We start from the raw sequence: 26,452 nt of genomic DNA, 5'->3' as shown, positions 1-26,452 counted from the left end.
TAAGAGTGTTGTGTACAATAGCAACTGCAAGCAAACTGCTATGTACATCTATGGCCACAGGATGGTACCAAAAGTCCTGCTAATGCGAATCTGAGAGAATGCACGGATTATAGCAATGCTTAAGTTAGCAGCTGTGGCAACAAGCAATAGCTCAACAGGGAAAACAGTTAAAGCTATCTTTATTATGCGAAATGAAAGAAAACTGTTTTCATCCGTCACCATGACAGCATGTGGACTTTTATGATGAAATAACAAGTGGATTAGTTGTTACTGTTTAAATCAGCAAGAGAGGAATAACAGAAAAAACCTGGATGTATTTTACCAATTTTCTTGGAAAGGATGATGGATTATATGCGTCATAACCAGACACAGAGGAGAAGCCTGATATTACATGAGGTAAGACACTAAGTTTTGTTTTGTCAGCTTGTAAGTTAACGTTAACTGGTTAAGAGCGATAGGATGTGAAATCAATGTCAATTGGATCTGTTTCTCCGGTGTTTGGTCCAGGTCTTATGGGCTTGGGCACAAATTTTCGGACATGTGAACACCTCTACAGGATTGCGTATGTCGTGTTCTTCTCAAGGAAAGGCAGAGTTCTTCAAAAAAGTTTTAAAAGTTTATTAGAAAAACAACAGCAAATAATCTTCAGCCTGGCCAGGGACTCTCTCTAGGGTCAGAAGTCGCAGACATCCCAGCTTTTAGCCAAGCTGTTGCTGTGACCACCGAGGCAGAAAGAGCACAGAGCCCCTCCTTCACAAAGAATTCATAGCGCAATAAAGTCATTGAGTTGTTGTGACTGGTTCAGAATGTTGCTGAAGCAGTTCCTGGTTTCATCACTCCCAGACTGGCTCTCATTCATTCACAAGTTGACTCCTCTGCCCCCTGGTCACACGGATCTTCCAATGAACCAACAGCTCCTGTAATAAGAACACTCCCTACTCTAGAGAATTCTACCTTCTGGGGGCTGCCCCCTCATGATATTGCATAAACTGGAGCTTATCTGCAACATCCTTTTATTATGCCATCTATGTTAAGTTGATAATAATGTGAAAGCATGCTAAATCTTTTTTTATACGTACACAGTGAGCAAAACTTTTATTATATTTATTATTTTTATATTGTGACAAAAATCAATACTTCATGTTTAAAAATCACCACAAAATCCCCCCTTTCAGGTGTGAAAGGGATTAGGGATACACAACCCTAATGTTAAGTTAATTCTCTTCCTCTAACTCATCCTCCTATTCACTATTCCCAATAATGACATCTGATATTGTTCTGGGGACCACCTGGAGCCTCTTAGTTAATATTGTGAGTGATCAATCGGTTCATCAGGTTTCTGAGACATGGGATGCAATAACACCCACACAAAGTGAGAATGACCACAAATACTGTTATGGAGACAAAAACTAACAGAATTAAATATTTTCATTAACCAAATCAAGTGTCAAAAATACTGTTCAATGCTGTATCCATACTATTATTCCCAGCCAATTCTTTACTAAGTGTTATGAGACCTTCTTCGGCCTTTGGGACTGATCCATAACGTGATTTGTTATTTAGAAATAAAAATTAAATATTGGGATCCAAATATTTTCCTACTTCACTCTCCTTTGCCAGAATAAAATCTATTGCTGATCAATTTTACAACTCGCACCATCAGAAGGCGATCCCCTGAGATGGAAAGTGCCCTGCCCTGATGCTGTTTTCAGACTTTTTTGAGTTTTCAATGGGTGTGTATTGGATGGAATATTCAGTTACAGAGCAGTCTCCACCGTCGGAGTAGAGAGCAACATTAAGAAAATCTCTCTTAAGCTGCTATGGTGTTAAAATTGGGCATTAACATGTAGGAAAATGCCCTTTCTAAAGATGTAGCTTTGGAAGCAGTCAGACTGGTATATTTGGCACAGTGAGCCTCCAAGTGACAGAAAGTCAATCAACTGCCACATTGACTCCATTAGTAAAGGAACTAGAGTTGATCAGTTTCCTGGTCTCTGTAAAAACTGCACTCACGCTCACAGTTTTTGGACCAACCACACAAATCTTACACTAAATGTCCACCAGGGTGTCTTCACTCTCACCACCAGAGATCTAAGCGCTCAGAGTTACGGTCTTTGATCTAGAAGACTGAGTTTGAAAGTCGCACTCCAATACATACTCAATACATTAGTTTCACTCTACCATAACTGTGTGTGTGTCTGTCAGTCCAGTTTTTTATTAATAAACAAATGTTTCAAATGTGATTGTCAGCCTGGTAAAGTAACTAGTAACTGAAGTAATCAGATAAATGTAGTGGAGTAAAAAGTAGAATATTTCCACTGATTTGTAGAGGAGTAGAAGTATAAAGTAGCATGTAAATAAAATACTCAAGTAAAAGACAAGAGCCTCAAACTTGTCCTTCAGTCCAATAATTGAGTGAAAACCTCTGGTTAACAGGTTTGTTCATTTAACAAGGATTGTTTTTTGACAAGCTTGTTGCACTTTGAGGCCTATGACTAATATTTACATTGATAACATAAAGACAATATACTGTATACACTCCTATGTCGCTGCATTGTTTTACAATATCCATTAATGTGATGCTCATGTTTTTTCCAGCCCCTCATTTTGGATCATATTCGTCAACCGGCCTCAATTCCAAATTAATTGAATAACCCTGATGTAGCCTACTTCAGACAGTTCAGTGATTGCTGTTTGTGTGTATTTTAGTGAAAGAAAACCTATTTTCTACATTTCTCCTAAGATTTGATAATGTATAAGTGTTTATATTCTTACCTAGAAGGCAATCAATTGTTTGCCTTTTTGCCAACTAAATATATAAACGAGTAAATGTAGCAATGCCTCTCCTACTGTTTCAAAAGCTCACTTCACTTTCATTAAGATTGTTACAGTAATCCCCAAACAAGCTGCCTCATTATTTCATTTTTTTGCATGATTGCATGGCATGTCCTTAAGAATATCTGATTAAAAAATAATCTAATTATTAGGCTACAGATCTGATACATGGTATTTTTAGAATCTAAAAGAAATAGAAAAAAACAAACGAACCGAACCGAAAAACCGCGAACAGAAAACCATGATATGAACCGAACAGTGGATTTTGTGAACTGTTCCACCCCTAGCAGGCACCACCACGATCAGCAGAGACCTGCGAGACGACAAAGCACTAACAACTCCGGGGAAGAAGTTGAATTAGTAACATGCATTGATGAGACATGAATGATACAAACAGAGAGGAGAGAAGCTCAGAGTATCAGGAACAGGATTATCCCCTGGCAGAATAGGCCTATAGCAGCATCATTAAGCAGAACAAAATCATTTTATAAATAACAACATTGTTAAGGGATTGTAAGCCCTAGCTGTAAGCTTTATCAAAAAGGAAAGTTTTAAGTTTACTCTATCTATCTATCTGTAACCCTTTGATGTAAATTTACAGTGAAATCTGAACAGTATTTTACTCTATTACTATCATACAGTATCAGAAACTGTAAACTGCAAAGCAATCTGGGAGAAAAAAACGTGACAGAAAATAACAGCATTTTAAGAGAATGCCAATTTTTTTATTCAATTCAATTCAATTTTATTTATATTGCCAAATCATAACAAAAGTTATCTCAGGACACTTTACAGACTAGGTATAGACCACACTCTATGACTTATTTATGATTTACATAGACCCAACAATTCCCCCGTAGAGTACAGTGTCAACGAAAACCTTCCCTATTACAGGCAGGAACGTCAGACAGACCCAGCTCTATGCAGGATGGCCATCTGTCTTGAACGGTTGGGGAATAAGAAAAGGAGAGAGAAAGAGAGAAAGACAGACAGATGGACAAAGAGAGACAAACCCATACACAAAGATAGAGACAGACACACTTCCAGTAACTATAATAATATCTATAGTAATGTGAATATGACTTATATGTTATGGCGGTTAATACAGCAGAATAGTAGAAACAAGCACAGCTAAGGTTATAGATTATAATAGTAGCAGGAAGCGCCATGCAGGACCACGGCAGCAGGCACCACCACGATCAGCAGAGACCTACGAGACGACAAAGCACAAACAACTCCGGGGAAGAAGTGAATTAGTAACATGCATTGATGAGACATGAATGATACAGACAGAGAGGAGAGAAGCTCAGAGTATCTGGAAAATAATTATCCCCCGGCAGAATAGGCCTATGGAAGAATAATTAAGCAGAACAAAATCAGCTTAAAAATAACAACATTGATTAGGGCTCGTAAGCCCTAGCTGTAAGCTTTATCAAAAAGGAAAGTTTTAAGTTTACTCTTAAATATGGGGACAGTGTCTGTCTTCCGAATAACACTTGGGAGTTGGTTCCGGCTCTGCCTCCCATTCTACTTTTGGAGACTCTAGGAACGACAATTAGCTCTGCATTCCCAGAGCACAGCGATCTAGTCGGGTAATACGGTACTATGAGCTCTTTAAGATATGACGGAGCCTGACCAATAAGAGCTTTGTAGGTAATGAGAAGGATTTTAAATGCTATTCTAGATTTTACAGGTAGCCAGTGCAAAGAAGCTAATACAGGAGAAATATGTTCTCTTCTATTTGTTTTAGTTAGTAGATGAGCTGCAGCATTTTGGACCAACTGGAGACTCTTAATAGACTTATTGGAGCAGCTGATAATAAGGAGTTGCAGTAGTCCAGCCTAGAAGTAACAAATGCATGGACTAGTTTTTCTGCATCTTTCTGAGACACTCATCTCATCTCATCTCATCTCATCTTCATCCGCTTATCCGGGGTTGGGTCGCGGGGGCAGCAGCTTTAGCAGGGGACCCCAAACTTCCCTTTCCCGGGCCACATTAACCAGCTCTAACTGGGGGATTCCGAGGCGTTCCCAGGCCAGTGTGGATATATTATCTCTCCACCTAGTCCTGGGTCTTCCCCGAGGCCTCCTCCCAGCTGGACGTGCCTGGAACACCTCCCTAGGGAGGCGCCCAGGGGGCATCCTTACTAGATGCCCGAACCACCTCAAATGGGTCCTTTCAACACTAAGGAGCAGCGGCTCTACTCCGAGCTCCTCGCGGATGGCTGAACTTCTCACCCTATCTCTAAGGGAGACTCCAAAACCCTCCTGAGAAAAACCCATTTCGGCCGCTTGTACCCGCGACCTCGTTCTTTCGGTCATGACCCAGCTTTTATGACCATAGGTGAGGGTAGGAACGAAGATTGACCGGTAGATTGAGAGCTTTGCCTTTCGGCTCAGCTCTCTTTTCGTCACAACGGTGCGGTAGAGTGACTGCAACACCGCCCCCGCTGCTCCGATTCTCCGGCCAAACCCACGCTACATCGTCCCCTCACTCGTGAACATGATCCCGAGGTACTTGAACTCCTTCACTTGGGGTAAGGACTCATTCCCTACCTGGAGTAGGCAATCCACCTGTTTCCTGCTAAGAGCCATGGCCTCAGATTTAGAGGTGCTGATCCTCATCCCAGCCGTTTCACACTCTGCTGCAAACCGATCCAGTGAGTGCTGAAGGTTACTGACCGACGATGCCATCAGGACCACATCATCGGCGAAAAGCAGAGACGAGATCCTCAGCCCACCGAACTGCAACCCCTCCCCACCACGACTACGCCTTGATATCCTGTCCATGAAAATCACGAACAGGATTGGTGACAAAGCGCACCCCTGGCGGAGGCCAACCCCCACCGGAAACGAATCCGACTTACTGCCGAGGATCCGGACACAGCTCTCGCTTTGGGTGTACAGAGATTGGATGGCCTACAGAAGTGACCCCCTCACCCCATACTCCCGGAGCACCTCCCACAGTATCTCCCGAGGAACCCGGTCATATGCCCTCTCCAGATCCACAAAACACATGTAGACTGGATGAGCATACTCCCAGGCCCCCTCCAGGATCCTTGCGAGAATGAAGAGCTGGTCCGTTGTTCCACGTCCAGGACGGAATCCACATTGTTCCTCTTCAATCTGAGGTTCGACTATAGGACGAACCCTCCTTTCCAGCACCTTGGAGTAGACTTTACCAGGGAGGCTGAGTAGTGTGATACCCCTGTAATTGGCACACACCCTCTGGTCCCCCTTTTTATAAAGAGGAACCACCACCCCAGTCTGCCACTCCCTTGGCACTGTCCCAGACTTCCACGCAATGTTGAAGAGGCGTGTCAACCAAGACAGTCCCTCCAAACCCAAAGCTTTCAGCATTTCTGGACGAATCTCATCAACCCCTGGGGCTTTGCCACTGTGGAGTTGTTTGACTACCTCAGTGACTTCCGCCAGGGATATTGACAATGATTCCCCATCAGCCTCCAGCTCTGCCTCTACAAAAGAGGGCGTGTTAGTCGGATTAAGGAGTTCCTCAAAGTGCTCCTTCCACCGCCCGATTACCTCATCGGCTGAGGTCACCAGCGTCCCATCTTTACTGTAAACAGCTTGGACAGTTCCCCGTTTCCCCCTCCTGAGATGTCGAATGGTTTTCCAGAAGCACCTTGGTGCCGCCCGAAAGTCCTTCTCCATGGCTTCTCCGAACTCCTCCCACACCCGCTGCTTTGCCTCTGACACAGCAGAGGCTGCAGCCCTTCTGGCCTGTCGGTACCTTGCAACTGCCTCCGGAGTCTTCTGGGATAGCATATCCCGGAAGGCCTCCTTCTTCAGTCGGACAGCTTCCCTGACCACCAGTGTCCACCAAGGTGTTCGAGGGTTACCGCCCCTTGAGGCGCCTAAGACCTTGAGGCCACAGGTCACCGCTGCAGCTTCAGCAATGGAAGCTTTGAACATTGCCCACTCCGGTTCACTGCCCCCAACCTCCACAGGGATGCCAGAAAAGCTCCGCCGGAGGTGTGAGTTGAAGATCTCTCGGACAGGGGCCTCCTCCAGACGTTCCCAGTTCAACCGCACTACTCGTTTGGGTTGACCTGGTCTGTCCATCCTCTGATCCAACTCATCACCAGATGGTGATCAGTTGACAGCTCTGCCCCTCTCTTCACCCGAGTGTCCAAAACATACGGCCTCAGATCAGATGATACGATCACAAAATCAATCATCGACCTTTGGCCTAGGGTGCTCTGGTACCACGTACACTTATGGGCATCCTTATGTTCGAACATGGTGTTAGTTATAGATAATCCGTGACTAGCACAGAAGTCTAATAACTGACGACCACTCGGATTTAGATCAGGGAGGCCGTTCCTCCCAATCACGCCTCTCCAGGTGTCTCCATCATTGCCCACGAGGGCGTTGAAGTCTCCCAGCAGAACTATGGAGTCCCCTACCGGAGCTCCATGCAGGACTCCATTCAGGGTCTCCAAGAAGGCCGAATACTCTGAACTGCTGTTCGGTGCATATGCACATTCAACTGTCAGAGTTTTCCCCCCTACCACCCGCAGGTGTAAGGAGGCGACCCTCTTGTCTGCCGGGGCGCTCAGCCGGGGGTTTGTGAGTATCCCCACACCCGCCCGGCGCCTCACACCCTGAGAAGAATAGTGTCCAACCCCTATCCAGGAGTACGGTTCCAGGACCAAGACTGTGTGTGGAGGTAAGCCCCACCAGATCTAACTGGTAGCGCTCCACCTGTCGCACAAGCTCAGGCTCCTTCCCCGACAGAGAGGTGACATTCCACGTCCCAAGAGCCAGCTTCTGCTGCCCGTGTCTGGTCCATCGAGGCCCCTCACCTTCACTGCCACCCGTGCAGCAGCGCACCCGACCCAAGTGGTTCCTCCTGCGAGTGGTGGGCCCACAGGATGGAGAGGAGGTAGGTGCCACGTCACTTTTTCGGGCTGTGCCCGGCCGGGCTCCGTGGCAAACCCGGCCACCAGGCGCTCACCGGCGAGCCCTCCGTCTGGGCCTGGCTCTAGACCGGGGCCCCGGGCTTCCTCCGGGCAGGGTCTCTCTTCCTCTTCGTTGTTTGTCCATTGAGTCTTTGTGAACCATTCTAAGTCCAGCCCCTCGCCTGAGGCCACATTGCCATGGGAGACCCTACCAGGAGCACTAGGCTCCAGACAACACAGCCCTAAAGTTCACAGGGACACACAAACCTCTCGACCACGATAAGGTGATGGTTCCCGGAGAGGAGAACCATCCCACCATACCTGAGACACAATGTTCCTAATTTTCGCAATATTACGCAGCTGAAAATATGCATTCCTTGTCGTTAGTTTTATGTGAGAATCGAAGGACTAATCCTGATCAAAAATAACACCCAGATTCCCTTACTGTGGTGCTGGAGGACAACACAACATCATCCAGAGTAACACAAGATTATACTGTAAACAGCTGAGCATCATGGGAAGGGAAAAAGTGCGGGAACTGATATTTTAAAATCAACTGACATAGCAACCTTTTTATTATTATTAGCTTGTGTTTTATTTTGGTTGATTTCAACTTTGATGCAAGTCTGCCAGCCAGTCTCTTGTCACCATGAAGGCACAGTCACAGGACAACCTGATCAGCCTTTTGTCATCGATGAAGTCCTCCACTGAGTAAGTTAACATTCATTTACCTTTTTTCTGACTTAAGAGGAGAATTTCAGGATTTCTCTGGTTGATTTTTCTGTTATTTAGAACGATGTTGGAATAAATCAATTTATATCAACATTAAAACAACATTGTTTTGCTGGAATATAATAGAGTAACGTACAAAGTCTAACCTATAATGCTTTGTGTGCCTGTTTTCACATGGATAAAAAGAGCAACGAAAAATTTCTATTTGTAATGTTCTAGGTAGCTAAAATTAGCAAGTTTCAGCATTGTGTACCGGTTTACATTGACAATAAAGTAACACTGATGCTTTTGCTGGTAGATATTTTAACTACTTATTTGAAAAGGTTGTAAGTCTAACTTAGTCCTCTGTGTTTTCTGCATGGAGAAATCAAGTCTTGCAAAACTCTTTTTTTCTAAGACCTTTTTATTACCTTGCTCTAAATTCACTGCTTTTGTTATTTGTGCCAAACTGTTGTAAAGATTAGAAATACATTTTATTAGATTTCATTGTCAGTTCCATTGGCCTCATAATTAAATAAAACCTTTAAAAAAAATTACAATTATCATTATACTTTTGACAAATTAACTCATTTAAATCTTGGTTTTCATTTCATTTGCCAAAATGTTTCCTTATGAACTGTGTTATCATAACCGTGAAACAAAATTTGCCATTGTGAGGCATATGAAAATTTATAAGAATGTCCGAAAATTGATCTTCAAATTTGCTCTACCTGACTGCAACTGTATCTGCAAGGTCTAATAATTGTTTTTGTGCTTTTTTAAATGTGTCTGCCACATCAGCCATTGTGCCGTTGACTGTCACACTGCCTGACACACCACATTTGATTGTGGCTGGTAAGTACAGTCTCTGATTTTGAATGTTAATAAAATATTTACAGTTGTACTTATAGTTTGCTAAGTAAGTTTGTTTAGTAAAGCTTACATGTGTAAGTTTAACACAAAAACAAACACTAAAAAAACATTTAAGTTTAAAAGGATGCCCTATTACTTGCCTCTTAAGTAATTGTGCTCTATACAACAAACAAAGCCAACATCAGTGTATCCGTACATCAGCACATTCATCAAGAAGATCACTGACTTCAAGTGGGACTTTTTCTGATCATTTCACACACACACAAACACACACACACACACACACACACACACACACACACACACACACACACACACACACACACACACACGCACACGCACACACACACATCATGTTTACATGTGTTGCACTGTTTTTATTTTAATAAATATTTGAAAAGGAACTGTAAAATGAATACTGTCATGCTGTCATTTCTTTATTATTATTATTATTATTATTATTATTATTAGTAGTAGTAGTAGTAGTATTACAGTAACAGTCTGTAATTATCATTAAATACAGGATACATACTGTAGATTCAAATGCAGTTCAATTTAATGAGTAATTTACTGAAAAATATCATCAATATCATGTTGTAACTTTACAGCAAATAACTGTAGATTTATTTCAAGTAATATACTGTAATTCTAAAGCACAGTGAGATACTGTAATGTTTACAGTAGTTTACTGGCAAAGCTGCAGTGGGTGATTTAAAGAGCTCACAACATTAACAGAGCCTGGTGAGCATCAGTGATTTGGTGATGATCCTCCTTCACAATAAAAATGTTTTCTTTGTGTAGCATAAAGTGAATACAACTTGCATTTCATTGTGCAACCCTGTGTTGTAGAATCACGTATAAATTACCATCCATCCATTCATCATCACACATTTGAGAACTAAAAATGTCGTCCATGCAGTCGCCCTTCTCTACAACCAGATGAATGACACCAAATATGCCCCTCCAAAGATGAGCTCTTCCTTCTGTTGGCACCGGTCACTCACTTTTCTCTGTGTGGAGACCCTTTACAGATGTAGCAAAAAGACAAACAACATCAAATAAATTATTATACCAAATAAAATAAAGAAACCCTCAAACGTTACCAGATGTTAGTTTTTACATTCACCACTAAGTTTTGATCAATTTACTGTTTGATCAGTGCATCATCATGATCCTCCTCACAGTGTGTACTGCACAGACCTGACGTGTCGGATGGGTCTGGCTGTCTCCTCACCACCACTGCATCAGCCTGCCTACATCACCTGAAGGAAATCCTTTTTGATAAAACGTTTGTTTACTGTTGTGCTTTCAGACTCTTCATAATAGTATAACGTGTATATTCACATTAATGCTTGCAATATGCATCTGCAATGAATGTGAGGATTGTTTATGACAGTTGCATATTACAAAATGATGTGCAAAAAAACTGTATAAACAAACAACTTACCACATCTGCAATATGCATCTGCTATTAAACTGAACATGTTTATGTTTATCCAAGATGGGAAAATTCATACATTTGTTTAAGCACTTGAATACATCATATAGATGTGACAGATTCAGCCATACAGGCTCATGTTAATTTGCAAAACATTAAAAAAATTAAACTTACAACAGCACATACTCACAGAGAAATAGCAAAACTATGCAAGAGTTATCGACTTACTGCTTGGAGTGTCTTTAGTTCAACCGGTTAAACTGAAAACCAACTGCGAACACCGAAGAACAACGTCTGTAGGTTTCCACGGCTGATTTAACGTTAGGTTTGATAGACAAGCTCTCTGAGACCTGTCAATCACAAGTAAGCCACGCCCCCAATCCCCTGCTTTATTGTCTATTTGACTCCAACTGGGACAGAATTTGAAAAAATTAACACCAGTGAGTATTGTAAAAGGCATCACACTAACGATAGAGACAATAAAAACCTCTACAACTGGCTTATTGTAGCCACAGAGCAAGTTAGAAGTTGATAATTTTTACCGTTGACTTGAATGCAACACGATGTCTTCTGCAACCCACGTATCGCCTCATGCCAGACACTGGCTAGAGTACATGCTTAAGGCACTTTTGCGTTGGTTTCCTTTTTCAGAACCAGTCACTCCATCCATTCATTTATACAGTCTATGGCTGTGACAGGTGACTTTGATTGATGGAGAAAGTGACCCAGTGACTGAACAGTTGCTCAGGATCTTGTAATCATCATTAAATGCAACTGTGTTCATTGTCCGTAACATATGCCTACCATGAATTCAGGTACATTTTATTAACCTTAAAATAAGGTTATTAACCCGTCGCGGGCTCCTTTTAAAGGCAACCACAGGAAATCTCCAGAGAGCTGTATAAAATACATCGCCAACAGTCTGATAATAACATCCAGAACAATCAAGTCACTCTCAGTGGTTTCTGTTACATGAGAAATACTTTCAAAATAAAAATGCTTAAAAGTACAAAAAACAGCCAAGAATTCAATTCAATTCAATTTTATTTATAGTGCCAAATCATAACAAAAGCTATCTCATGACACTTTACAGAGTAGATATAGACCACACTCAATGACTTATTTATGATTTACATAGACCCAACAATTCCCCCGTAGAGTACGGTGGAAGACTCTATGGAGGACGGACATCTGTCTTGACTGGTTAGGGAGGAAGAAAAGGAGAGAGAAAGAGAGAAAAGACGGACAGATGGACAGAGAGAGACAAAGACAGACACAAAGACGGACACACTTCCAGTAACTATAATAATATCTATAGTCACGTGAATATGACTTATATGTTATGGCAGTTAATACAGCAGAATAGTAGAAACAAGCAGAGCTAAGGTGATAGAATATGAAAATTATATAAGTTATGATGGCAAACATGATAATGATGAGCAGCGGCAACAGCAGCTACGACACAGGGAGACATACCACAGATGGTGCCTCAATGGCTACAAATTCCATAGTTTATAAGACTAGTGATAGTATATATGACTAATAGTTATAATAGTAGCAGGAAGCGTCATGCAGGACCACGGTAGCAGGCACCACCACAATCAGCAGAGACCTGCGAGACGACAAAGTACAAACAGAAGAAGTTGAATTAGTAACATGCATTGATGAGACATGAATTATACAGACAGAGAGGAGAGAAGCTCAGAGTATCATATATTATCCCCCAGCAGACTAGGCCTATAGCAGCATCATTAAGCATAACAAAATCAGTTCAAAAATAACAACATTGCTAAGGGCTCGCAAGCCCTAGCTGTAAGCTTTACCAAAAAGGAAAGTTTTAAGTTTACTCTTAAACATGGGGACAATGTCTGCCTCCTGAAAAAGACTTGGTTCCACAGGAGAGGAGCTTGGTAGCTGAAGGCTCTGCCTCCCATTCTACTTTTGGAGACTCTAGGAGTAGTAGCCCTGCATTCTCAGAGCGCAGCGATGGAGTCAAAATATGCAGTCCTTGTCGTTAGTTTCATGTGAGAATCGAAGGACATATCCTGAACAAAAATAACACCCAGCTTTTTATTTCCTTAATGCACATTTGAAGTTTAGCTAACTGATTGGTTTCTTCTGGTTTGATCGAGAAATACAATTGTGTATCATCAGCTTAACAATGAAAATTTATGGTGTCTCATCTCATCTTCAACCGCTTATACAGGGTCGGGTTGGGGGGGCAGCAGCTTTAGCAGGGGACCCCAAACTTCACTTTCCCGGGCCACATTAACCAGCTCTAACTGGGGGATCCCGAGGCGTTCCCAGGCCAGTGTGGAGATATAATCTCTCCACCTATTCCTGGGTCTTCCCCGAGGCCTTCTCCCAGCTGGACGTGCCTGGAACACCTCCCTAGGAAGGTGCCCAGGGGGCGTCCTTACTAGATGCCCGAACCACCTCAACTGGCTCCTTTCAACGCAAAGGAGCAGCGGCTCTACTCTACAGATGGCTGAACTTCTCACCCTATTTCTAAGGGAGACTCCAGCCACCCTACTGAGAAAACCCATTTCAGCCACTTGTACCCGCAACCTGGTTTTTTCAGTCATGACCCAACTTTCATGACCATAGGTGAGGGTAGGAATGAAGATTGACCAGTAGATCGAGAGCTTTGCCTTCCGGCTCAGCTCTCTTTTCATCACAACAGTGTGGTAAAACGACCGCAACACCGCCCTGGCTGCTCTGATTCTCCGGCCAAAGTAACGCTTCATCATCCCCTCACTCGTAAACATGATCCCGAGGTACTTGAACTCCTTCACTTAATTTATGGAGTGCTTCCTTATAATATTTCCTAAGGGAAGCATATATAAGGTGAATAGAATCGATCCAAGGACAGAACCCTGTGGAAATCCATGACTAACTTTAGTGTGCATGGAGGATTTGTCGTTAACTTTTACAAACTGAGATCTATCTGGTAAATACGACTTAAACCAGCTTAATTAGTTCCCTTGATGCCAATTAGATGCTCATGTAGCAGGATGTGATGGTGAATAGTTTCGACGGCTGCACTAAGATCTAGTAAAACAAGTACAGAGACAAGTCCTTTGTCTAAATCTATTAGAAGGTTGTTAGTAATTTTTACCAGTGCTGTCTCAGTGCTATGATTTGCTCTAAATCCTGACTGGAAGTCCTAGGAAGGTTAGATATAGGTCTATAGTTGGCTAGTACCTCAGGATCAAGACTGGGCTTTTTAAGAAGAGGTTTAATTACAGCTACTATAAAAGACTGGTACATAACCTGCTGATAAAGAAATGTTAATCATATCTAGTACAGGAGTGCTAATTAAAGGGTAACACTTCTTTAAGTAACCTAAGTCTTTGATGCCGAAATAGTAGAGGTTAACTTGTTAAGGTCAACTGTAGAAAAGCAGTCCAAGAATATAGCAGGTCGTACAGTTGGTTCTAAGGTTTCTAAGAAAAATTGGTGCCAAGCGAGATGATTTTGTTGATAGGCTTATTTTCTCTAAGAGTTATAATTTTGTCAGTAAAGAAGGTCATCGAGTCGTTAATACTGAGGGTTATAGGAATACGTGGCTCAATAGAGCTGTGGCTCTCTGTCAGCCTGGCTACAGTGCTGAAAAGAAATCTAGGATTGTTCTTATTCTCCTCTATTAAAGATAAGTAATAGGCTGCTCTGGAACAACAGAGGACCTTCCTATATGTCTTTAGACTTTCATGCCAAACTAAGCGAGATTCCTCCAATTTAGCAGGGCGCCATTTTTGGATTTTGTTGCATTATCGCAGATTTTGTGTCAATTTATAACAAGTTTTTCTGTATAGCTCCTCTTCTTTTCATTTTTGATCTGGTTAATATAGATGATCGTGGGGAAGACAGCGTTTGTATAATATACTGAGCTGGAAAATGCTCCACAGGGAGCACAGAGAGGTGTGTAAGACTGCAACTCTACTTCCTGGGCATCTGTGATAAGGGCAGCGCAGAGAGGTGTATTAAACTGTGATTCTGCTTCCTGATCCCAACACTGGGTTGGCATGGTTTTAGACCACTAACAACTGCGTCAAGGTTCTTAGATATGAGAGCGGCACCCTCCGAAGTAGGATGAATACCATCTCTCCTAATAAGACCAGGTTTATGATACTCGCCCCGTCCAGTAGTTTGTGAAATCAGGAAGCGATGCAGCAGAAACACTGTGGATAACAGACAGAAACAAACCTCCTTGAGCAGAAATGAATAAAGATGCTTTTTTGAATGGCAAATTTAGCTTCAAAGCCAGATGGCTCTCTTGACCAAAGTTATCTGCATTTACTGCCCATGTGAACTGAGTTACCACCGGAGTACAGCCAGTCTCAAATACAACCTGCTGGACAAGCATACAGCTGATACAGAGAGGCTCCTCCCCCTTACTATAAACTTTCAACAGTGATAGCTAGATGGGTGGCTACAGCTTGCAGGCGGATTAACATTAAGGAGGACGAGGCTTTGCTGGCAATAATTTGCATCGCATCAAACGACTGCGTGTATGAATTGCATTGAATCAGCACATTTTTGGGAGCATGCAGTGCCTTTGAGTTTATTCTGGGGAATATTCTGGACAGTATTTGTCATTGTTTTGGATTGTTGCAATAATAAACATACCGTAATTTCCGGACTACTTTTCTACGGCTTACGGTAACCAGGAGCGCGCACTACCGAGGATGCGCGAGACCGAGGCAGACATCTGGCTTACTTTGCACCGTTGTATTATTTGTACTCTGCACGAATGCTGTTCGCCATGTCAAAGATGTGAAAGTTTGATTGAATGATTGAAAGATTTATTGTTAATAAATGGGACGCTTTGCGTTCCCAAACAGTCATCTCTGTCCCGACAATCCCCTCCGTGGTAGCAGGAACCCCTATATACTACGGTAATTACACATCAAAACGCCTGCGGCTTATAGTCGGGTGCGGCTTTTATATGGAGCAATCTGTATTTTACCCTAAATTTAGCTGGTTCGGCTTATAGTCAGGTGCGCTTTATAGTCCGGAAATTACGGTACATTTGCATATTCGGCCACTCCCATGTTGATTAGAGTATACCTTTAAAGTACATTTAGAACAGATAAAAAAAGAATATGATTAATCACAAGTTAACTACATACAATTATGTGATTAATCGCATTATGCTTGTCATGCTGTTGGGTTACATTTTTCAGGGCTTTTTTGTAATTTGCTTTATTGCAATTTACTTCTGTTCATGTCCTTTAGTGTGATATGCAACAATTACAGTGAAGCAGATGTTCTCAGACTCCCTCTAACAGTGCTCATACAAATATGTATAAAAAGAAAATTACACAAGTTAAAATGAGAATCAAAGGGATTAAATATCTTTGAAGAACCATTAAGGCATTTAATATCCCTTAACTTAGCATTAAATGTTGAGCATAACTTTGCCTTAAGGGTTACAAAGGGACCGTCCCTCAAAGGGGGAATTAATACAATTCTTGGTAGACTAACAAGACATATGTATGATTTAGTTGGCCAATGGATTCGTTGATTTAATTGACAGATCTGTTAAAACTAAGTATGAGCTTCAATCTTGTGTTTGCCAGCGATGAGCTTATACGTTTTTTCATCTCATCTTCAACCGCTTATCCGGGGTCCGGGTCGCGGGGGGGCTGGAGCTGATCCCTGCTGACATTGGGCCTAAGGCGGGGTACACCCTGGACAGGACGCCAGTCTATCACAGGGCACATAGAGACAAACAGAAACAGACAACCATTCAAACTCACACCTACGGGCAGTTTAGAGTTATCAATAAACCTAACCTAGCATGTCTTTGGACTGTGGGAGAGAAACCATGCAGACACGGGGGAGGAACCAGGAACCCTCTTGCTGTGAGGCGACAGTGCTAACAATCACACCACCATGCCACCCTCATTCAATTCAATGCAATTATATTTTTTTAATGTCACATCATAAAAAAAGTTATCCCAGTGCACTTCCCATACAGAGTAGGTCTAGACAGCATTTTAGGATTTACAGAGACCCAACAATTCCCCCATGAGCAAGCATGAGTCGTAACAGCAACATCAGAAGCAATGGCTTGGGAACAATGACAACAGAAACCCTCCTGTGGCAGGAACGTTGGACAGACATTGGGCATGACAGATTCTTGAAAAAATTAATAATTCACCAAATAAATCTTAGTCAAATAAGAGGGGGCAGCCCTAGAGGGGTCAAACAATACAATCATCAAAAGCCCTCAACCAGCCATATCCTAAAATCTCCTTTATCACCAACCTCTGCCTCCTATTATTTTCTCCTTTAAACTATAAACAATAAAGTCCAGTTGCTTTTGACTTAAATTTCTTTTGGGATAACGATGACCTGGACAAATGAGAACATTCACAGGCTTCTCTATAAACTGTTTTTGTCAGAGATCAGTACCAGTCCTAATGTAGAACTCAGTGAAAGCAGCACATGTGTTTTACACATTAAGCAGAGACGAGCCAACATAAACACATAGTTCTGAAAGACAGCCGAAAAACAGAGGTTTGTCCAGCATCTGGTTACACTCTACAAATTATTCAGAGAGCAAAGGGCAATCGTCTAGATCTCAACCAACTGTACTCCAAGGTACTGTGGTGGCTTGTGTCTTCTATTTTAGCAATATTACACGAGAGGCAGTGTACTTAATATAATCATGGCTGTAATTTGGTCAACAGTTCTACAAGCACCATTTATTAGATAACAGTAATAAGCAACAACAGATTATATTTTGTTTATTTAATCATAAGCTACTTTGTCGAAGCTAGGTCAACACTGTTATTTGTTTCACCTTATATATCTATGATTCCACCATGTTTTAATGCATGGGTGTAAAACTGATTCAGTAAAGGGCCGCTGTGGCTGCAGGTTTTCATTCCAACCAAGAAAGAACAACTTTGATACCCCTGCTTTAATGCAAACACTGATTCATTTCTTCAATTTAAGTTTTAAGTCAGTTAAACTGTCTCCAGGTGTGTGGTGTCAGTCTTATCTCCCAGAAAGTGGGCAGTGAGCACAAGGTCCTGTCAACTTATCATCCAGGACTGGTGGAGCAGCAAGCCATTACTGTAGGGTGCAGAGCATTCAGTCTCTTGCCAGAGCTACTACCCTGTCTGTATGTCTTTCCCTACTTTAATGTGAACTAAACCGTATTCCAGGGCAGGCAGGGTAGAAACCGTGTAGGCAGTCTACAAATCGCTGGAGAGTCTTGCATGAGAGCTGGTGAGAGTGAATGGTGCCGAGGGTATATATACTGTGTTCATTAGAGATGTGGTGATTAGAGACAGCTGAGTAAAACAGGTTTGGAGAGTTGGGCTAATGAGGAGGGAGTGGCAGTACTGGAAGGTGAGGTGAATGAAGAGAGGGCAGACCGTGACTACACCACCTCTTCTCTGGTCCGAAACCATCCCAATCAACCTGGTATTGGAGACCCTTCCCACGGTGGCGGGAGTGCAGGAAGCAGTGCACCGTAAAGGTAGGGCCTCCGTAGATAAGACGAGGAGGGACTGCATGGACCAGGGGGCTCTCCCGGACTATCTTAATTTTGGACATGTGGAATGTAGGATGGACCCGCATGGAACGAGCCTAACAGTGACTTGGTTAATGACCTTCTGGATCTCAAAGGGATGGATGAACTTGGATGCTAACTTCTTAGATTCTATCCTCAAGGGAAGGTCCCGGATCGGCATTCAAACCTTCTGGCCTGCAAGGTAGGTGGGTGCATGCTGGTTGCAGACGGGACAGGCATTGACAAACTTTCTAGTGTCTGGATAGACCTTCTGGTCCCCAGCCGCCCACTGGGACAAAACAGCTCTCACACCCGCATCAGAGGCGTCCACCTCCACCAAGAACTGTCTCTCTGTGTCCGGAACTTGGAGGATGGGAGCCGACGTAAACCGTGCCTTGAGTGGTAAAGGTTGGTGTTCCCTTGTCCAACGATGTATGGAGACTGCTGGGCAATTCAGAACCGCCTGAACGTGGTGTATGACTTCTTCTTCTGAGATAAGATAAGGATGTCATCAAGGTAGAAGAACATGTGCTTGTTCAACATGTCTCTGAGTCATTGACAGGGGCCTAGAAAATGGCTGGAGTGTTGGTAAGGCCAAAAGGCATCACCAGGTATTCATAATGTCCTGTGGGGGTGTTGAAATCAGTTTTCCACTCATCTCCCTCTCTGATGCAGACCAAATGGTAGGCGTTGCGTAGATCTAACTTCGAAAAGATGATGGCCCCCTCCAGGAGCTCAAAGGCAGAGGAGATGAGTGGGATTCTTCACAGTGATGTCATTGAGCCCCTGCTAATCAATGCAGGGATGCAGAGATTTGTCCTTCTTCTCCACAAAGTTCAACGGAGACGTGTGAGTCCATTGTTGCACAGATTGTACTGTAACAGGTATAGTGAGTGTCTGGGACAGAAGGACGAATTGTGCCTGCAGATTGACATTGTATGTAATAAAAGTGTTTACTGCCAGCTTTCTGGGATTAAATACCAACGTTGCTGCAAACTGACTTTAAACTACTCACTCTTGTTGTTGTTTTTGACCTTTTCATGCCTTTATTGCTTAATATATCTGAAGATTGACAGGAAACGAGGGAGAGAGAGGGGATGACATACAGCAAAGGGCTGCAGGTTGGAGTCGCACCCGGTCTTCTTCTAACGACAATTGATAATTTAACTCAAATATTATTTTTGGAAATATGTTCATATTTCTTTGTGGTGCAAAGTTTTGCATCAACAGCTAGACCAGTGGAGAGTCCCATGGTGTTGTTCTGTATATCAGCACTCATGGAATACCTCTAGTCCAATCACATTGGTCGAAACTAACTCTTGCATGAGTTGATGTATTGTGTATTTTGTTACGACTGCTAAATTTCGATTTAGGTAGAGGAATCAAATACCTGGTTTTAGCCCATGCAACTCTACAAGTCTATAACATCTATCTGTTTGTGTCCATTATCATTTGTTGGCAGGGGCGTAGCCACCATTTCAGAAGGGGGGGGCATATCGTTCAGGAGTAAATCGACTTCTATTGAGTGATTTATCATCCTCACATTCAATTGCACTCCCCTTAGCAGGTGAAGAACAAAATCAGCAGACAGTATGGTACAGACTCAAGTAAAATTATCAAAATCCAAAGTTTGAGCTGCCAAACTTTGGTTGAGTTAACACAGAGTGACCCTCAAGCATCTAAATTGTAAATAGCCAGATAATTGAGTGCTGAACATGAACAGTTCAGTAAAACATTGTTCTATTAGAAGTTTTGTTAAGTCAATAGCACACAAATGGCATGGAAGTGACAAGATAACTGGGTAATAAGCCACATAATTTAATGGCATGAAAACAAAAAGTGACGTAACACTAAACATTATCATTATCATACTTGTACTCGGCAAAAGTGCTTTATCCTTATCTCTACTCTAGAAATATTATCTCCTCACAGTGAAGGCCCTGTATGACCATCAGTAGTGACGTCCAAATGAAGCTTCATGAACCATCTTCATTATTTTCTACTAGATGGAGCTCTCTGTTCAGCAAAGGGTTGAAAACACACTAAATTACCATTCATTGAGCCCTTTTCTTTAAAACAAGAGCTCCATCTAGTGGACTACAACTAACTATTGCCTTCTGCTCCACCTTCTCCTCTCTGCTCTTTCTATTGTAGCAATAAACATTAAATAAAACAATGTGCACAGAAATAATGAGCAGAAGAGTGGAAGGTGTTTTGCGTCTGCTTGTTCGGGTATTTTCCTATAGTTTGCATTATGTTGCCCCAGAATAAAAAACACCTGACATGGTCAATGTCAGTTGGGCATTCGTGGTCCCCAGAGAATGAATCCTACTGACTCTGGTAACTGTACATCGAGCACCACTAGCAGGTCAAAGCTGTCACTTGTCCTGGTGAGGTGGCAAGTCAGAAAACACTTATATGGGTAATTTTGGAAGGCAATAACAGATGATCCATTTTGTTGTCAAGGTAGGAGGACTTCGGGGTATTTCTCTTTATCCACTGAGACTACTTCAACATCTTAGTATGGTTATTGGGTGCCAGCAGACTGTGTGGCATTGTTTTCAACTGTCCAAATTCATTCATTTTGAATAAATAGCTCTAAAATAAAATTGCTGTTTCAGAGCTTTACCCTTTCATGCTTTGTTTTGTACACAGATTTTAGGTCACAAAGACCTGATGTCCCCAACGCAGCGATATATAGACAGCAAGGTGGTACGAACACAAACTGAGGGAGAGTGGCTGTCCTTTGACGTGACAGAGGCAGTGAGTGAATGGCTGAACCACAGAGGTAAGTGCATATTCCTCCCATCACTGCAGTACATTCCTTATCATTTATTGTATGAGTAACATTGTTGCATCCCTGTGTTTTGACTTTACTTTCTCCCCAGACAGAAACAATGGATTCAAGATCAGCCTGCACTGCCCATGCTGCACGTTTGTACCATCAAATAATAACATTATTCCCAACAAGAGTGAGGAGCTGGAGGCACGGTTTGCAGGTTATTTGATTCAAAAAATAGTTAAGGCATGTTCAGGGATAAGTCTGGTGTTATTCTATATAGTATGAATTTCAAGAAATTACATGAAAAGACCAATCTCTTTACATTAATGATTTACCTGAATACTGTTTGAATGTTGACGCCCAGCTTTATGCAGATGACACAGTCATTTTCACTAAAGCTAAAAACCCAGAGGAAGCAGCATGCGTCCTCTCCACAGCTCTTACACACATACAAACATGGCTAAACAGATCTTGCCTTATACTGAATACTAAAAAAACTGTTTGTATATATTTGAGTAAGCAACCCTCCTCTAAGCTCCTGCAGACTGGGGTACCCTTGGGTACAGAAGAGCTAGAAGTAGTGACAGATTTTAAATACTTAGGTGTCGTTATAGACTCCAATCTTTCTTTTAAAAAACACATAAAAATGATATCTAAAAAAATTAAGTTCAATCTCTATAATTTTAAGCAAATTAGAGGTTCTATGACAGATGCTGCTGCCCTGATGTTCCTACATGCAATGATATTTTCCCATTTAAGTTATTGTGTCACCAGCTGGTCATTGTCGGGCTCTGTCACCCTTAAGCCAGTGGAGCTCTTGTACAAAAAGGCACTTAAAACTCTAGATAAAAAACCCTTAACATACCATCACTGTAACATCTTAGAGAAATACAATCTATTGAGTTTTGATAATTTTTGTAAATTCTCATACAGTTGCCTTACTTATAAAGTTCTACATGGCCTGGCGCCACCCCCCCTGCAAGAATTTATTAAATATCGTCAGACTCGGGTTACATGGGCAGTGGTCAATAGGGATGTTGAGATACCCTTTAGGAAAACATCTTTTAGCCTCAATTCACTATCTGTAAAAGGTAGTGCATTGTGGAACACAATTCCCCTATCTATAAGGGAATCTCCTTCCTTGACCACTTTTAAGTATCATCTTAAGGCGTGGCTCAGGGCTAACCAAATATGTAACCATCATTAACACAGATATATTTTCTTGTCTCTTTTATCTATCTTTTTTTTCATTTTCTTTTTATTTAATTTCTTCTCTTATATCTCTTCTTGTTGTTTAGTATACTTAGTCTTCTACTAACTCTGTCTATGTGTGTCTAAGTATGTCCTCTGTTTCTTAGTCTTTTAAACACCTAACCTGCCTACATTGGACTACAGATGGAAATTAGCCCCTGGGCTACAATCTGGCACATTTACATGTACTTTGTATATGTTCATTAATGTGCATTGTCCTGAAATAATAAAATAAATAAATAAAAAATAAAAAAAATAAAATCAGAATCAGAATCTCATTATTGGCATATTGTCATTGCACATAGTACAACGAAAGTTAAGTGTCATCCAGACGATGAAAATTACAGCAACAAATATTAAATATAAAAGAAGGGTATGTATAGTAGAGATAACAGTGAGATGAATCTTTGGTTGCCTAATTCAGGCTCCCTCCTCTAACTCCTGCGTCCCTCAGAAGGCGTGTGGTTGACTGCCCCACATAGCCTTGGCATCCAACTTCCACTGGATAGATGGTGGTCTTCCAGCCAGCCCTACGGCACCCAGCAGCCAACTCTGAGTACTTGGCCTTTTTTCGTTCGTAGGCGGCCTCAATCCCCTCCTCTGCTGGTGCCATGAGCTCAATGCGGAGCAGGGATTTTGCCTTATAGGACCATGCCGATATGTCCCGGCGGAGCGATGTAGCAGTGATCTCGACCGGGAAGCGAAGCTGCCTGTCAAGGTCAACTCTCATGTTCCACTCCTGGTTAGGGGAGAACGGCCTAGATATTCCTTTTGGCCTGGTGCCTCTTCTCCCCCCACCTTCCGCGATGAAGCCGATGAAGCTGTGGTTCTCTGCAGGTGGTACCCCTCTGCTGCCCTGTTGACGGCCCTCCGACGCCTCTGCTAGCTTCCTCAGGACCTGGTCATGGCACCAACTGACAGGATGTGCTGGAAGTTTGCATTAGGGTTATTGAGTATGCAGCATTCCTCGCTCCCAAACCCCTGGTGAAGGTTCCGAGGACAGGGAAGTATCTCATATGTTGCACGAATAAGGAAGCTGAGCCTTGCTGGCGGGATCTTCAAAAGGTCTGTCCAACTGATGTTTCGGTTGATGACTCCTTCCCAGGTTGTCCAGCTTCCTTGTCTGCCCTGTGACATGGCCTTGATCTTATAGCTGTCTTCCTCCAACCTTGTCACCTCCGCCACCCCCAAGGTGACAGGAACGAGCCTGGTCTTTTCCTGCTTGGAGCCCAAACTGATGGATTGGAGCGGAAGTTGGAGGTTGTTCCTTCCGAAAAGGCCCGTTTCAGAGAGGCATCGTGGCAGTCCTAACCACTTTCTGATAAATGAGTTGGCCTTTCCATCCATCTTACTTGGTGGATGAGGGGATTTCACTCATTTTCAGCAGCCACATCACTCTTCTGTAGAGTATGAACTGGTCGCACCAGACTTTGTGCTCACCTGGGAGTTGGCTTTGGTCGATCTTTGCCAGGCCTTCTGAGAGCTGATTCAACACGGTTCTCCCAATCTGTTTGTCTGAAAGTTCTGCCGTGTACTGCCTCCCAGGGCTTTTTATGGGTTGCTCAGAAAGGAGTGGAATTTTCTCTCCCCCTATGATGAAGGTGGTGCTGTCTATTCTGACTCCTCTCTTGAGAGACAGGTAGTCTTTTTAGCAGTCTTGATGTACATGCTGTGATCGGAATGAGGCTTGTGACGTCATCGATGTACGTCCTCAGTGGGGGTAGTCTCTTCCCAGCTGGGAGCCTGATCCCTCCGATCGTTTGTCTTGCACCGATGAGGACCACCTCAAATGCTGCTACAAACAAGATGGGAGAGATGGCACAGCCCATAGCGATGCCTACCTCCAACTGTTGCCAGCCGGTGGTGAAATCTTGGAGAGCAAAGCACATCTGCAGGTTGTTGAAGTAGGATGCAACCATTGTCTTGATGCAGGAGGGCATGTGGGCATAGTTGATCAGCTGGTGTGGGACTGATCCATATGTGTTTGCTAGATCGAGCCAGACAACATGGAGGTCCTTCTCCTCTATTTATGCCTTCTGAATCTGGTCCCAGATCATTGTGGAGTGCTCGACACACCCTGCGAAACCTGGGACTCCTGTTTTCTGGCCGTTTTCGAGCAGGTAGATAGTCATCCTTTTGGCCAGTACAGAGAAAAAAGATTTTTCCTTTCACATTCAGCAGGGCGAAGTTCCTGAATTGGCTGATATCTTTGGAGTTAACTTCCTTGGGAATGAAGACCGCTACAGCTATTTGCCATTCGGATGAAATGCGTTGCTTTTTCCAGACAGCTCTCATGAGGTGCCATAGCAACTCTAGCACCTTAGGGCAGTTCTTATATAGTTTGTAGCCTTTCTCACAACCTGCCTTACCTCACTGAGCTTCTGGGCCATGATGTTGGACTCAGTAACTGGAGGTCAGGCCGGGCACGTACCCCGGTGATCCTTATGGGATGTTCTTTGCTGGATCACTGTACTGCTTTCTGACGTGCTGTTCCAGTTGCTCCCTGGTGGTTTCGAGCTTCCCGCTCTTCTTCTGTTCCAGCAGCTGCCTGGCATGCTTAAAGGGTTCTTTGAAGAAGCTGGCTTGTTCTTTTCGTTTCTGTTTGCTACGCTTATGGTTTTCAGGCCCTCTTCCTCTTCCTGTGTTGCCTTCCTCCAGTTATCACAGAGTTGCCGGCGCCTTCGATATACATATATATATATATTTGTTATTATATATAATAAATAACCATAAAATATACAAATAAATAAAGATAATATACACAGATCGATGAGAAAAGCGTAGAAGGTATTGCTAACAATATGTTAGTTGTTTCCTAATGTTGAAAACTGAGCAGCATGTACATGTACTATTAAAGCCAGTGCCGTGTAGATTAGGGCTGGGAATCTCTAGGCACCTCAAGATTTGATTATGATACAGATGACTGCGATGCAATTATAAAATGATAATCCATGCATCTTGATGCGTCCTTATCTAAGCAGAATTTCATTTCCACACTGTGACTGCTTAGTACTTTTTTAGAGTATCAGTAAGGATCCACAATGAAAGGTTACATTTGTCAGCATATATCCCTGCATTGCAAATAATTTACATAAAAAGTAGAGTCTGTCTCTAGCAACATACTTTTTCTAAATCAATACAGAATTCAGCTTTTGCTGGACAACATAAAAAGCTGCCCTTATTGACAAATAAATAATAAAGAATCCAAAACAGTACAGCCATATTTGCAGCTGTTTGGCTCTCATTCACTGCTCTCATTGGCCCTCATTTATCAAACGAACTTACGGCAGAAAAACGTGCGTACGACCATTTCCAGGCAAACTTTGGCATTTATCAATTTGGACGTGAGCGGGAGCTACGATCAAATCTCACGTCTGGTCTGAGATCATGTACGCAAATTTCAGCCTGTGTATTTGCGGTGCTGCACAGCAAAATCTGGCTGAAAATAATTAACAAACCTCAGCTGTCAGTAAGCATAAGCAGTCACATATTAAGAACAGATCAAAACGGATTCTTAAAACGAATTAAAAAAATAAAAATTGTGGTTGGAGCAATTGATTGTACACATGTGCGTCTAAAGGCACCATCCATGAATGATTACGCATTCATCAATCGCAAAAACTACCACTCGATAAATGTACAGGTGATTTGTGATGCCAAGCTATCGCTTTTTAACATGGTGGCCAGGTGGCCAGGGGGACACACACGATTATTTTATATTTCAAAGCAGCTCGGCTCCAGCCCCCCGCGACCCCGACAGGGACAAGCGGTTGAAGATGAATTAATTAATGAATGTGTTGGCGCGCGGCTGCAGGAAAGCACACTGCAGAGCCAAAGTCATCTCCTCGGTAAGTGGCTACTGTTGAGATCAACCTGCAGTTACCTCCCCAGGTCCGTTGATCGGAGGATAGAAGGAGAGATCTTGACACGATGGCTTGAGATCACACCAATATTTTTATTGGAGCACTTTGCAAAGCAGAGACAAGTTCTGATACAACTCAAACCAGGTCATACATCAGAAGAGTCTCTTGTGGTCTAGGGGTAGCGGCTTTATATACCCTTCTGTCGATGGTAACGCCTTAAAGGTAAAAAAAGGCGGCAATGGGCGTTAAT

General features: G+C 42.7%; 1 protein-coding gene across 1 annotated transcript in view; it reads left to right on the top strand.

Moving 5' to 3' along the window:
• tgfb2 (transforming growth factor, beta 2) overlaps positions 1-26,452 on the top strand; it is a gene marked incomplete at its 3' end in the record, with an annotated part of 202,813 nt that overhangs the window by 142,234 nt on the left and 34,127 nt on the right. The window contains exons 3-4 of the mRNA XM_083918560.1: positions 20,962-21,094; positions 21,195-21,305. Of these exons, the coding sequence (XP_083774686.1) occupies positions 20,962-21,094; positions 21,195-21,305 (244 nt within the window). The remainder of the gene's footprint in view (positions 1-20,961; positions 21,095-21,194; positions 21,306-26,452) is intronic.

The sequence above is a fragment of the Echiichthys vipera genome (genome assembly GCF_963691815.1).
Source record: "Echiichthys vipera genome assembly, chromosome: 8".
Classification (NCBI taxonomy): domain Eukaryota; kingdom Metazoa; phylum Chordata; class Actinopteri; order Perciformes; family Trachinidae; genus Echiichthys; species Echiichthys vipera.
This window is presented reverse-complemented; position numbering and strand designations above follow the sequence as displayed.